General features: G+C 40.3%; 1 protein-coding gene across 8 annotated transcripts in view; it reads right to left on the reverse strand.

Moving 5' to 3' along the window:
* Nucleotides 1-12937, reverse strand: part of PPIL6 (peptidylprolyl isomerase like 6) — a 45051-nt gene that overhangs the window by 30172 nt on the left and 1942 nt on the right. For 4 of the 8 annotated variants that reach the window (XR_014811896.1, XM_021101116.2, XM_084970744.1 and 1 more), the window contains exons 2-3: nt 11188-11283; nt 7699-7887 (exon numbers count right to left, since the gene is read on the reverse strand). Coding sequence is in view for 7 of the 8 variants with exons in the window: in XM_021101116.2 (XP_020956775.1) it covers nt 7699-7887; nt 11188-11283 (285 nt within the window). In the remaining variant the exon portion in view is untranslated. Of the gene's footprint in view, nt 1-7698; nt 7888-10606; nt 11284-12937 lie in introns of all 8 variants that reach the window. The other 4 variants (XM_021101239.2, XM_013992739.3, XM_084970656.1 and 1 more) reach the window with 3 other exon arrangements.

Here is a 12937-nt window from a genome sequence, read left to right on the forward strand (position 1 = left end):
TAGTTTTGATTTGCACTTCTCTAATAATTAGTAATGTTGAGCATATTTCATGTGACTGTTGGTCATCTGTATGTCTCCTTTGGAGCAATGTCTATTTAGGTCTTCTGCCCATTTTTCGATTGAGTTGTTTGGTGTTTTGGTCATTGAATAGTATGAGCTGTTTGTATATTTTGGAAATTAAGCCCTTTTGGTTATTTTGTTTTCAGATATTTTTCTCTCATTCTCTAGGTAGTCTTTTCTTTTTAAGGCTCTTTTTCTTTCTTTTTACAGCTGCACCTGTGGCATATGGAAGTTCCCAGGCTAGGGGTCAAATCGAAGCTGCTGCTGCCAGCCTACACCACAGCCATAGTAATGCCAGATCCAAGCTACATCTGCAGCCTGTGCCGCAGCTTTGGTCAACGCAAGATCCTTAACCCACTGAGTGAGGTCAAGGATAGAACCTGCATCCTCATGGACACTATGTCAGGTCCTTAACCTGTTGAGCCACAACGGGAACTCTACATAGCTTGTGTTTTCGTTTTGTTTATGGTTTCCCTTTCTGTACAAAAGCTTATAGATTTGATTAGGTTCCGTTTGTTTATTTTGGCTTTTATTTCTGTTGCCTTGGGAAATTGACCTAAGAAAACATTGGTACAATTCATGACACAAAATGTTTTGCTATGTTCTCTTCTAGGAGTTTTATGGTGTCTTGTTTTATATTTAACTCTTAAAGAAATTTTGAGCTTGTTTTTGTGTATGGTGGTTGTGAGGGTGTGTTCTAACTTTGTGGATTTACATGTGGCTGTCCGCCTTTCCCAGTACCTAACTTGTTGATTGTGTATTTTTGCTTCCTTTCTTGAGGACTAATTGTCCATAGGTGTGTGGATTTGTTTCTCTCTGTCCTGTTCCACTGATTCATGTCTGTTTTTGTGCCAAGACCATGCTGTTTTGATTACTGTAGCTTTGTGGTACTGTCTGAAGTCTGGGTTATGCTTCCTGCTTTGTTCTCTTTCCTTAGGAGTGCTTGCCAATTCTGAGCCTTTTATGGTTCCTTTTAGATTCTAGGATTATTTGTTCTAGTTTGGTGAAAAACGTCATGGGTAATTTGATAAGGATTACATTAAACCTGTACATTGTTTTGAGTAGTATGGCCATTTTAACACTATTAATTCTTCCAATCCAAGAGCATGGGATATCTTTCCATTTCTTAGACTCATCTTCAGTTTCCTTTATTAATGTTTTGTAGTTTTCAGCATTTAAGTCTTTAACCTCTTTGGTGAGATTTATTCCTAAGTGTTTTTTTTTTTAATTCAATTTTAAAAGGGATTGTTTGTTTATATTCCCTTTCTGATATTTCATTGCTGGTGTAAAGAAATACAACTGATTTCTATATGCTAATCTTTTATTCTGCTACCTTGCTGAATTTATCAGTTCTAGTAGTTTCGTGTGGAATTTTTAGGGTTTTCTATAGATAGTATCATGTCATCTGTGAATAATGACTAAAATTTTACCTCTTCTTTACCAATCTGAATACCTTTTATTTTTCTTGCCTGGTTGCTGTGGCTAGGACTTCTAAAACTATGTTGAAGAGAAGTGGTGAAAGTGGGCATCCTTGTCTTGTTCCAGATTTTAGCAAGAAGTCTTTTACCTTTTCACCACCAAGTATTATATTGCCTGTGGATTTGTCATAAATAGCCTTTATTTATTTATATATTGTTTTATATATTCCCTCTATACCCACTTTTGTAAGGGTTTTTTTTTTTAATCATGAATAGATGTTGAATTTTATCAAATGTTTTCTGTTACATCTACTGAGATAATCACTGTGGATTTTTTGTTTATGTGGTATATGACATTGATTGATTTGCATATGTTGAACCATCTTCGTGACCCTGAAGTCAATCCAACTTGGTTGTGGTTTATAATCTTTTTTATGTGTTGTTGGATTCAGTTTATCTTCAGCTAATGTTTTGTTGACATTTTTGTATCTTTAGTTATCAAAGATATTGGCCTATAATTTTCTTTTTTGGTAGTGTCTTTGATTTTGGTATCAGGGTGATGGTGGCTTCATAGAATGTTTCTGCAAGTGTTCCTTCCTCTTCAGTCTTTTGGAAGAGTTTGAGAAGGATCAGTATAAATTCTTATTTGTATGTTTAGTAGAATTGCCCAGTTGAAGCCATCTGGTCCTAGACTTTTGTTTGTAGGGAGTTTTTGTTTTTTTTTTTTAAATTATAGATTCTATTTCACTTCTAGTGATGGATCTGTTGAAGTTATCTATTTCTTCTTGATTCAGTTTTGGTGGGCTGTATATTTCTAGAAAGTGGTCCATTTTTTCTGGGTTGTCCAACTTGGCATATAATTGTTCATAGTATTCTTTGTTTTTGTATATCTGCAATATCAGTTGTTATTTTTCCTCTTTTATTTCTTATTTTATTTTGGTATTTTCTCTTTTCTTCTCAATGAGCCTGGCCTGATGTTCGTCAATTTTGTTTACTCTTTCAAAGAACCAAGGTCTTAGTTTTATTGATTTTTCTTCTATTGTTTTGGTGTTTTGTTTGGGTTTGGTTTTTTGCTTTTTTTGGCTGTGCCTAAGGCATGCAGAAGTTCCCAAGCCAGGGATCAGATCTGCACCACAGCAGGGATCCTAGGCTGCAGTGACAACACTGTATCCTCAACCTGCTGTTCCACAAGGGAACTGCTGGTTTTTCTATTGTTCTTTAACCTCTATTTTATGTATTTCTTCTCTGATCTTTATTATTTCCTTCCTTCTGCTGACTTTAGATTTTGTTTCTTTTCTTTTTTCTTTGGCCATATCAATGCAAAAATTCCCAGACTGGGACTGAACCCATGACACAGCAAACCCAACTGTTGCAATGATGATGCCAGATCCTTAACCCACTGCACGACAGGAGAACTCCCTGTTGCTCTTTTTCTAATTCTTTTAGGTGGTAGATTAGGTTGTTTGAGATTTTTCTTGTTTTTTTCCTGAGAAGACCTGTATCACTGTGACCTTCCCTCTAAGAACTGCTTTTGATGCATCCCATAGATTTTGTATGGTCATGTTTTCATTATCATTTGCCTCAAGGTATTTTTAAATTTATTATATCATTGACCCCTTGGTGTTTTAGTTGCATGTTGTTTGGTCTCCATGTAATTGTTTTGTTCTAATTTCTTTTTCTGTGGTTGATTTCTAGTTTCACGCTATTTTGATTAGAAAAGATACTTGAAATAACTTCTGTACTCTTAAATTTGTTGAGACTTGTTTTGTGTCATAGTATGTGGTCAGCTCTAGAGAATGTACCATGTGCATCTGAAAAGAATGTGTATTCTGCTTTTGGGAGGCTGTAATGTCCTGAAAATGTCAGTTAAGTCTAACTGTTCTATTGTATCATTTGGGATCTTTGTTGCCTTATTTTCTTTCAAAGATCTGTCCATTGATGTGAATGGGGTGTTAATGTTGCCTGCTGTTACTGTATTCCTATCAGTTTCTCCTTTTATGTCTGTTAGTACTTGTTTTATGTATTTGGGTGCTCCCATATTGGGTGCATATATATTGATAAGTGTAATAGCCTCTCCTTGTATTGATCCTTTTATCATTAAGTAGTGTCCTTTTTTTATCTTTCTTTATAGCCTTTGTTTTAAAGTCTGCCTTGTCTGATATGAGTATTGCAATCCCCACTTTCATCATTTCTGTTTGCATGAAATATCTTTTTCCATCTTCTCACTTTCAGCCTATCTATATCCTTTTCCCTAAAGTGGGCCTCTTTTGGGCAGCATATTGTAGGCTCTTGCTTTTTTATTCAGTCTCTTTTGATTGGTATATGTAGTCCATTGACATTTAAGATAATTATTGACATGTATTGCCATTTTGGACCTTGTTTTCCCATTGATTTTATATTTCTTTTCCCTTTTTTTTACCTTTTGTGTTTTGATGATGTGTATTATACTTATGTTCTTTTTGGGTTTTATAAATCTATTGTATGTTTTTGATTTGTGGGTGCCCTGTTTTTTAAGTATATTAATCTCTTCCTGTATCTACTTGCTTTAGGCTGGTAATCATACAGGCTCAAACACATTCTAGAAAAAAAAAATCTACATTTTCTTTTACTCCTCCCCCACATTTTATGACTTTGATGTGATGTCCTCTTTTACATCTTCATGTTCACCTTTCTGCTGTTCACTGTGGTTATCATCACTTTCACAAAAAAAATTTTTTAATCTAAGTACTGGCTTATTTAAGTGATTTACTTTCCAATTGTGATTTTTCTCTTTCATATAAATTCTTCTTTACTTTTTAGAGAAGACCTTTCAATATTTCCTTTAGGACAGATCTAGTATTGCTATATTCTTTTAGTTTTTGCTTGTCTGAGAAATTCTTTATTTCTTCTTCTATTTTAAATGATAATATTGCTGGGTAGAGTATCCTAGATTACAGATTTTCCCCTTTCAGGTCTTTGAATATATCCTGTCACTTCCTTCTGGTCCACAATGTTTCTATAGAGAAATCAGCTGATAGCCTTATGGAGATTTCTCTTGTAATGACCTCTTTGTTCTTTTCTTGCTGCCTTTAGAATCCTCTCTTCACCTTTTGCCATTTTTATTATAATATATCTTGGTGTATGTTTGTTTGGGTTTATCTTTTTGTGACTTTCTGTGCTTCCTGTACCTGGATATCTGTTTCTTTCTTTAGGTTTGGGGAGTTTTCCGCCATAATTTTAGATATATTTTCAATCCCCTTTTCTCCTTCTTCTCCTCCTCGGATCCCTGTTATGCATAGATTGGCATGCTTTATATGAACCTGCAGGTCTCCTATATTGCTTTCATTTTTAAGAGAAATATAAGTAAAATGAATTAGAAGAGGAACCATTCCCAATTAAAGGATCAAAAGAATTTCCTTGAAAGAATTAAACAGACCTCTTCAATCTAATAGACATTGAGTTCAAAAAGGAAATAGTGAAAATACTGAAGGAATTAAGAAAAGCTATTGACAGAAAGGTAAAAAGGAACTATAAACTATAAGGAGGAACCAAGACAAATTAGAAAATTCATTTGCAGAGATGAAAGCTGAAGTAAAGGCAATGACTAGCCAAATGAATAATGCAGAAGAACAAAAAAGTTCTTCTACCTGGAAGATAGAATAATGAAAACTGCCCAAGTAGAACAGCAGACAGAAACCCAAATGAAAGAAAGAAAGAAAGCAGTATATGAGACTGATGCTGTGCTTATTAATTATTTCATTCATGTCCTCACACTCCTAGATGCCCCCAGCTCTTGTTTTCAACTGACATCCTTTTTGGTAGAGACAACTAACATTTTTGAACGCTTGTCTAGACCTACAAAGAGGCATCCAAAATGCAAACACTATTTTCCATCAAAGTAGCATTCATTTAGAGAGAAGAACACATCTAATGGAATACATTTCAACTCTTAAGCACCATTCTCATACATAAAAATGCTGCCTAATTTAACAGGTACATAATTTTCCCTGCCCTATTTCTTATCAATCTAGGAGGCATAAATGAAATCACTTTTGAATGTATTATTATTATCTTATGTCACTCTGAGCATTTTTTTTAATTAAAAGACTGAAATAATGTGTAATATCTGGCACCCAGGAATGAAGCATTACATTCATACTAGTTATAATCGTTTGTGCCTCTCAGCTGCTCTACTTCAGGTTCTTAATTATAAGAGACCATTAAAATTTTAGAATATGAGGCATGATGTAGTAAATTTCTCAGGCTTAGAAGGAAAAAGAGGACGTATTATAAATCATGATTAACTTCTGATATGAGTAAGTCCATTCAGGCATCATTCACCTTCCCTGGGCACCAGTATATTATCTTTATCTGCTTGTCAAGGGTAGATAATTCTAAAAATTCAAATGAAAAGAAAGCAAGTAACTGTAACACAAGATAAAGTCCCCTAGCATCCAAACCTAATTATCTACTATATCATTCCATACCAGAGGTACGCTTGAATCCCTGGGTTTTTCTCAGCACAAGAAATCTATGTGCAAAAAATCCAAGCATTTTCTCTGGAATCTGCATCCTCTCTGCTCACTGCCACTAATTCAGGCTGTATTTCCAGCCCACACTTCTATTGTAGCTTTCCAAATGGCTGCCCTGCCACCAAGCTTTTCCCACTCCACCCTGCGTGGGCACAGTCCTGAAGGTTTTTCCAAAACAGCAAAGAAGATTATGTTATCTTTGACATCTTGGTGAAGAGTTCTGTTGGCTTGCTTCCTTCTGGATAAACTCCGAGTCCTCGGTTAAGAGTAGACAATAAGTTCAACCCTTCTTTAGTGGATCTGTATTTGTTGTTTTAACATCAAAGCACCTTTCTTATTTGGGAAGCTCCCCACAGGGTTGCGCCAGCCTCTGCTGAACTTCTTTCTCTCCCTGCCCTGTGAGAGCCAGGGTGTGGAGATATAACCTGGGCTCGACTAGTCAGGTTGCTCCTGCCTAGGGCCTTGGATCTCCGGGGAATGACACATACCCAAGGACAGAAGTCATGTTCACTCGGTGAAAGTGGCGGCAGTGTGACCCAAGGCCAGGGGGCACTCATGGTGGCATCCTAGCTCTGTGTTCCTAGGACGTGACTCTGGCCAGGCTTCCCTGCTACCAGGCCTCCCTTAGTTCCTGCCTGATTTCCAAAACTGCTTCTCCAGCTTTTCTGTCAATTGTGAGGTTACCAACATCCTTTCAATACATACCTTTTCTCCTTAAGTTAATCAGAAAAGCTTGGTACTCTTGGCACCAAGAATCCTGACTGACACTCATTTTCCCAGTCCTTTCCCACTAATTCTTGCCTCCTTGCTGTCCTCTGCCATTCCCAGAGTACACTATGTACTTCTCGAATCCTGTCCCTTTGGGAATGAACTGCTATAAACATTAAATTCCTTCTCACACCCCAGAGTTTCATGCATTTTCCAAATGTGTTGTTTGTTCAGCCAGATATTCACTGTGCACCTCCTATGTTGCAGATTCTCCTTGAGACAGTGGTTGAACAAGGATGAAACAAGATAAGGTCTTTTGCCTTTGCACAGCTCAGACCCTGGCACAGGTCCTTCTGTGGGCACAGGCCACCATGGGCTGGCAGTGATTCTCAGCATGTGGTAGCTTGCTAAAACAAGGTTTCAGAGCAAAATTACAAAGTTCTTCTACCTCTGTTGCCATTCCACCCTGATGTTTGTCACTTACTCTCTCAACCTCAAGCTTCATGACTGTCCCTGGCCACCAGAAACCTCCCGGATGCCATACTTGTAGTCCTGCTCTTGCCCACCATGTGTCATGCTTTAAAATGTCACCTTCCCTTGCAAACTTTCCCTTCTCTTAGTGCAGTAGCTCTCATTTAGGTGTTAGAAAATATTAATTAAAATATTTCATGCTAACGGTGGATGAAGGATAGGCTTGACCTTCTTGCGTGTGGGGGTGGGGGTCCTTTATATTTTAAAGTGGATGATAATTAACACATATGAGCTTCTAGTGGGGAGTAGAAATGTGTGAACAAGGATGCTCTTCTTCCTGTAACGTCTGCCTCCTATGAGGTAGTCTTGCTTTACACACCCCGAGGCCAAACCCTGCCACATTATAATCCTCTGCAACAGGTCATTGAGAACTCAAAACCTAGCCTACTCTTTCATATTGCCTTTGCTAGGTAATCAGTATAACAGCTCAAAGATTCCACTATTTTTGCTTAAAAATGAGTATAACTTGCCTTGGTGTCTCTTAAGAATTTGGTGGAATAATCCAAAGTAAGTGCTTCATAAAGTGCAGGGGGCTTAAAATCAACTATATCCCACACCTTGTGGGCCCATTTCTGAAGATCAAGTGCATCACCCAGGAGCTGATCATTAATAAAACACATCACATAGGAAGAATATTCCCAGATTTCATTTTTAAGTTCCTGTAAAGGAAAAGGACCAAAAAGAATGTAGTGAGGGTGGGGAGGGTGGGAACTCTGCTAAACACCCAAGCCAGAGCTTGGAATCAGTGCTAGAGCTGAAGCCTAAAAAAAGGTTTTTTTTGCCATCTTTCAGAAGTTTGCTCTCAAAAGGAATTTAAGAACATTTTCAAGAATCTGACATTGCTTAAATCAAAAAGTGACCTAAAAATCTTTAAAATGGCAAATTCTTAGAAAATAGATGGAAATCTGGTAATAAGTGCACGCATAGCATACTTGCTATACTAATTTGCAAACAAAATGACGTCCTCTAGCTTCATTTCTGAAGCGCATTTTACTGTGTGCCTCCTTGTTTGGGGTCCTAAGTGAGACATGGTTTTCCATGCCAAGGATGGAAAGAACACTTTGCTGACGGGGGGAATCAGACCAGGTGAGGAAATGCCCCCAAGGGCCAGCAGGGGTTGGCAGGGCATGCCAGGGGTCATGAGGAAGAGACTTCCCCTTCCTTAACCCTTTTCAGTCCCAAGCCCCTCAAAATGAATGCGTTAGTGTTTTCATCCACTCGGCACCGACAGCCAACCTCCCAAACCCCAGTGTGCGGCCACTGTCCTGGCCAAACCATGCATCATCTGGGACAGCTGTTCTCCAGCTGTTCTCCATCATCTGGGCATTCAGAATTGCAGGTTCCCAAACCCCACCTCAAGCTTCTGATTCTAGGATAGGGCCTGAGAATCTGCATTTCTAACAACATCCCACGAGATGCTCCTGCTGGTGGTCTGGAGACCACAGATGGAGAAATGCTGGTTTGGGGAATGATTTGCCTTCAGCTGCCAACATGCTCCATTCCCAGCTCCACTCAGGAGCTCACTTCCAATCCCTCCCTCCCTAAACTTGTTCGTGCTGGCCTGTCAGTCACCAAGAGGGCCAATCGGTCAGTACTCCCTGGAATGTTTAAATTTATCTAGGTTCTCACATTTTACAGGACACAAACCTTTAAAAGGGGGAGGAAAAGCTTAAATTTTAGCTTAAAATTTATCTAGGTTCTCACATTTTATAGGACACAAAACTTTAAAAAGGGGAGGAAAAGCTTAATTTAGCTTAGCTGAGTATTTTAGCCCAGCAGGAGAAATGTAGTAGCGGATACACTTTATTTGGAGGCTAAAGATTGTCTTTTTTGTCTTTTTTTTTTCTTTTTCTTTTTTTTTTTTTTTAGGGCCGTACCTGCGGCGTATGAAGGTTCCCAGGCTAGGGGTCGAATTGGAGTTTCAGCTGCCAGCCTACACCACAGTCATAGCAATGCCAGATCCGAGCTGTGTCTGCAACCTACACCATAGCTCATGCCAACGCCGGGATCCTTAACCCACTGAGCGAGGCCAGGGATCAAACCTGCAACCTCGTGGTTCCTAGTCAGATTCATTTCCACTGCGCCACAACAGGAACCCCTGCAGGCTAAAGATTAAATGCTTGTCCCTGTGTCTTATGTACATGAGGAGCCCTCCTCTCCTGCCTCAAGATGGCAGGCTGGACGCAATGGTTTCTAGAACTTTCCAGCCTGAAGGTGTATGATGCTGCCTTTTTTGGGGGGGGAGAGAGGCCTTCCCAAAGGCTCTGAAGCCATCCTTCAGGGGTGGTATTATGTTCTCCTGAAGTGTAAGGGCAGCCCAGACTAACCTCAGATGTGTTATAAGCACTACATGGAAGACTATGTTTATGTAGACGGAGGACAAAAAAACTGGCTGAAGAGATTAAGGGGACACATACCCAAGATATGAGGGCGGGGGAGGGAAGAAAGGAAAGATAGGAGGAAAGGATATATGGGAAACAGCAGCAGTGATGACGTAGGAAGCCTTGTTCATGAAGGCGCCATGGGAAACGCAGGAGGAAGAGAACACAAAACATCTCAAGGTCAGCCCCCAGACTGCAGGCTGTGAAATGGAATCCATGCCAGTCTTTCAGAGAGTATGGTGGGAACGCGGACGAGGAATGTGTGCAGACCACAAAGCATGAAAGCACAGGTCTCCAGTTGGTAGGTGGAGAGCACGATAAGACAGGCAGTATAGGAAGTCTGATGATAAAAATTGAGAAAAACGTTGTTTTCCATTAGGGTGCCCAATTGTCTGGGTTTGCTTAGGACTATCCCAGCTTTAGCACTGAAATTCCTGCATCCCAGCAAACCCCTCATATCAAGGCAAATCAGGACTATGAGTCACTCTAGTCATTGTAATGATTAGAGTTACTATTGATAGAACTCATTAGAATAGTGTCCAGCACATAATAAGCACCATAGGTAAGTGTTTGCTCTGGTGCCAATGAAAATGTATTGTGGCTATGAAAATGGTATGAGACTCAAATGGTATTCTTGACTCAGTCTTGTACTGCTTATGTTACCCAGTAGAGTGAAGCAGTCTTGAGAACCACAAGATCACAGGACATCCTTGTGCAGCCAGGCACAGAACAACCAAAATTGCTTTGGACAGGGGAAATGGGATTTCATCAGCCACTGAGAGATGGGGTGGGACAGGGGACACCAGGACTGGGCCAGGGGTGAAAAGCAGGCTGAAGAGATTAAGAGGACACGTATCCAGGATGTGAGGGTGGAGGAGGAAAGAAAGGAAAGATAGGTGGACCCATTCCAGCCTGCCCCCCAACATGATTTATATCTGAGCCAGGATGCCACCTTAGAATCCTTCAGATCACATATTCCAGGCAGTGAACTACTAACCAGGGTTGGCATCCAAGAGGAAATCAGTCCACCATCCCTGGATAAGTTCTGCTGGCCTTAGGGCCTGGGGATCTCGAAGGGACCTGTTACAGAGAGGACGCAGAGAAGGGAGCTTGAATTAGGACAAGGCTCCCCTGGGGGAGGTTGGTGCCTGCCGTCAGAGCTCCCCTAGGCAACAGCCCCACGACGCCCCCCTGCTCTGTCTGCTTGGCACCATCAAAACCTTCCAGAGTTAAGGCCAACAGGAGTGCCAGGCCACAGAAACCGAGTGCCACAGTGTCATAGGAAGTATGAGTAAGTGATACGCAGAGAAAGAGGGTTGCCATGAGCAGGAGTAAATAACAGCATTGAGAGTTTAAAGCTCACCTTTATCACATGCCTTCCAAAAGAAAATCCTGTCAATGTTTATTTTCTCTTAAAATCAGCCTGGTAAAATGTGAAATAATTTAGGAAAGGTACATAATTAGAGAAATAAAATCTGGTTGCATTAAAATCACTGCTTCAGTTTTTTCCAGAACAATGCATAGGTAGATAATTCAGGCAAAGGTCTGCTTATTTCCCACAGCCCCAATATCCTTTACCCTTTTTTTCTCCTGTAGATACTGATCCCATGCAAATTCTTGAACAGGAACTATTATAGGATCTTCAAATTTGGATGGATAATTTCTCTTCAGACTCTAGGTTTCAAAACAGAATCATTATTTTACAGCAAATTCTCTTTTAAAGTAGAAATCATTCCCAATTTTTATGGGGTCTCCAAGAAGTTTTATGCAATGTACATCCAGGCCACACAATCTGGCTAAGAAGCCCCCCTGCCGGTTCCCAGAGGCCCCTGTGCTCACCTCTACTGAGTCCCCTCCCCAGGCTACACTTATTTGTCTCTTATCTGAAGAGAAAAAAGCTCCTTGAGGGCAAAGACTACATCTTAGTTTCCCACTGGCCTCAACATCTGGTGCACTGTGGACCATCCACACGGAGCTACTGAGTGTAGCCAGTAGTTTTGTCATCTGTCATGTTCTTTTAGCACAAGTTTTTCTCTGAACTCTTACAAAACCTCAGTGGATCTATGGATTTTTGTTGTTGTTGTTGTTGTCTTTTTAGGGCTGTACCTGAGGCATATGGAAGTTTCCAGGCTTGGGGTCCAATCAGAGCCGTAGCCACTGGCCTACGCCACAGCCACAGCAACACCAGATCTGAGCCGCATCCAATACCTACACCATAGCTCACGGAAACACTGATCCTTAACCCTTTGAGTGAGGCCAGGGATCGAACCTGTGTCCTCATGGTGCTATTCAGATTAATTTCCGCTGAGCCACAATGGGAACCTCTCTATGGATATTTTTAATAAAATGAAGAAATGTTGCTTTAATTCACTGACAAAAGGAGAATGACCAAAAGGATATTGTTGTGGTTATACTCATTGGAAAGAAGAGAAGTAAATATTAAATATGTTTTGGTCTAGATGTTGAGCCTCTATTGATATAACATATTTTGTTTTGTCTGTATGAATCAGAAAAAAATCTCACCTGTTAACAATATCTGTCGGGAAAAAAAAAGTTTTGGTTCCTGTTAGGTTACACTTTACCTTCTCATAAAGCAAGAGAAGGCAGTTGAGGCAGTAACAGTAAGGCCTCACTTTCCTAAGCGAGTGTGAGGAGTAAATGAACCAGCAGGGCAGCTGGCTGCCTCCATCGTGGTCTAAGGAGACACTGGCCAGGCATGCTTCATCAAGGGTGGATACTCCAAGGGGGAGAAGCCAGCACAGGAGTGCACCCTGCCTTGGCAGCAGGGGTGACAGAAGAAGGCAAAAGCAATCCCACCATTTCCGTCTTAGTCGGCTATACCCACCCCCAGCTGATGTGTCCTTTTTCTTAATTCTGTGCTGTCTGAGGTGAGCTGACTGCTGTGCAGGCTGACTGCTGTTTCTAACTAAGTGGCCACTTGGAATAACTATTAGGCCCAAGGGTTTTCAAATTAAGCGTATTTAATCATACTTTCTTCATAATTTAATGTTTGTTTCAGAATGGACTACATTACATAATACTTAGTTACTCTTTATAAATCTAAATCTTTGTCAGTTAATTAGGCTTGGGGATTGCTCACAAATGATCATTTTGGGAATATATTCAAGAATCTTTTATTAAGATAGAACTAACTGGGCGTTCCTGTTGTGGCTCAGTGGTTAAAGAATCCGACTAGGAACCGTGAGGTTGGGGATTCGATCCCTTGGCCTTGCTCAGTGGGTTAAGGATCCGGCATTGCTGTGAGCTGTGGTGTAGGTCGCAGGCACGGCTTGGATCCTGAGTTGCTGTGGCTGTGGTGTAGGCCGGA

The sequence above is a fragment of the Sus scrofa genome, chromosome 1 (assembly GCF_054392235.1).
Source record: "Sus scrofa isolate SSC_HxYL_T2T_F1_AM1 chromosome 1, Sscrofa_HxYL_maternal_Yorkshire_Landrace_v2.0, whole genome shotgun sequence".
In the NCBI taxonomy this organism is placed as follows: Eukaryota; Metazoa; Chordata; class Mammalia; order Artiodactyla; family Suidae; genus Sus; species Sus scrofa.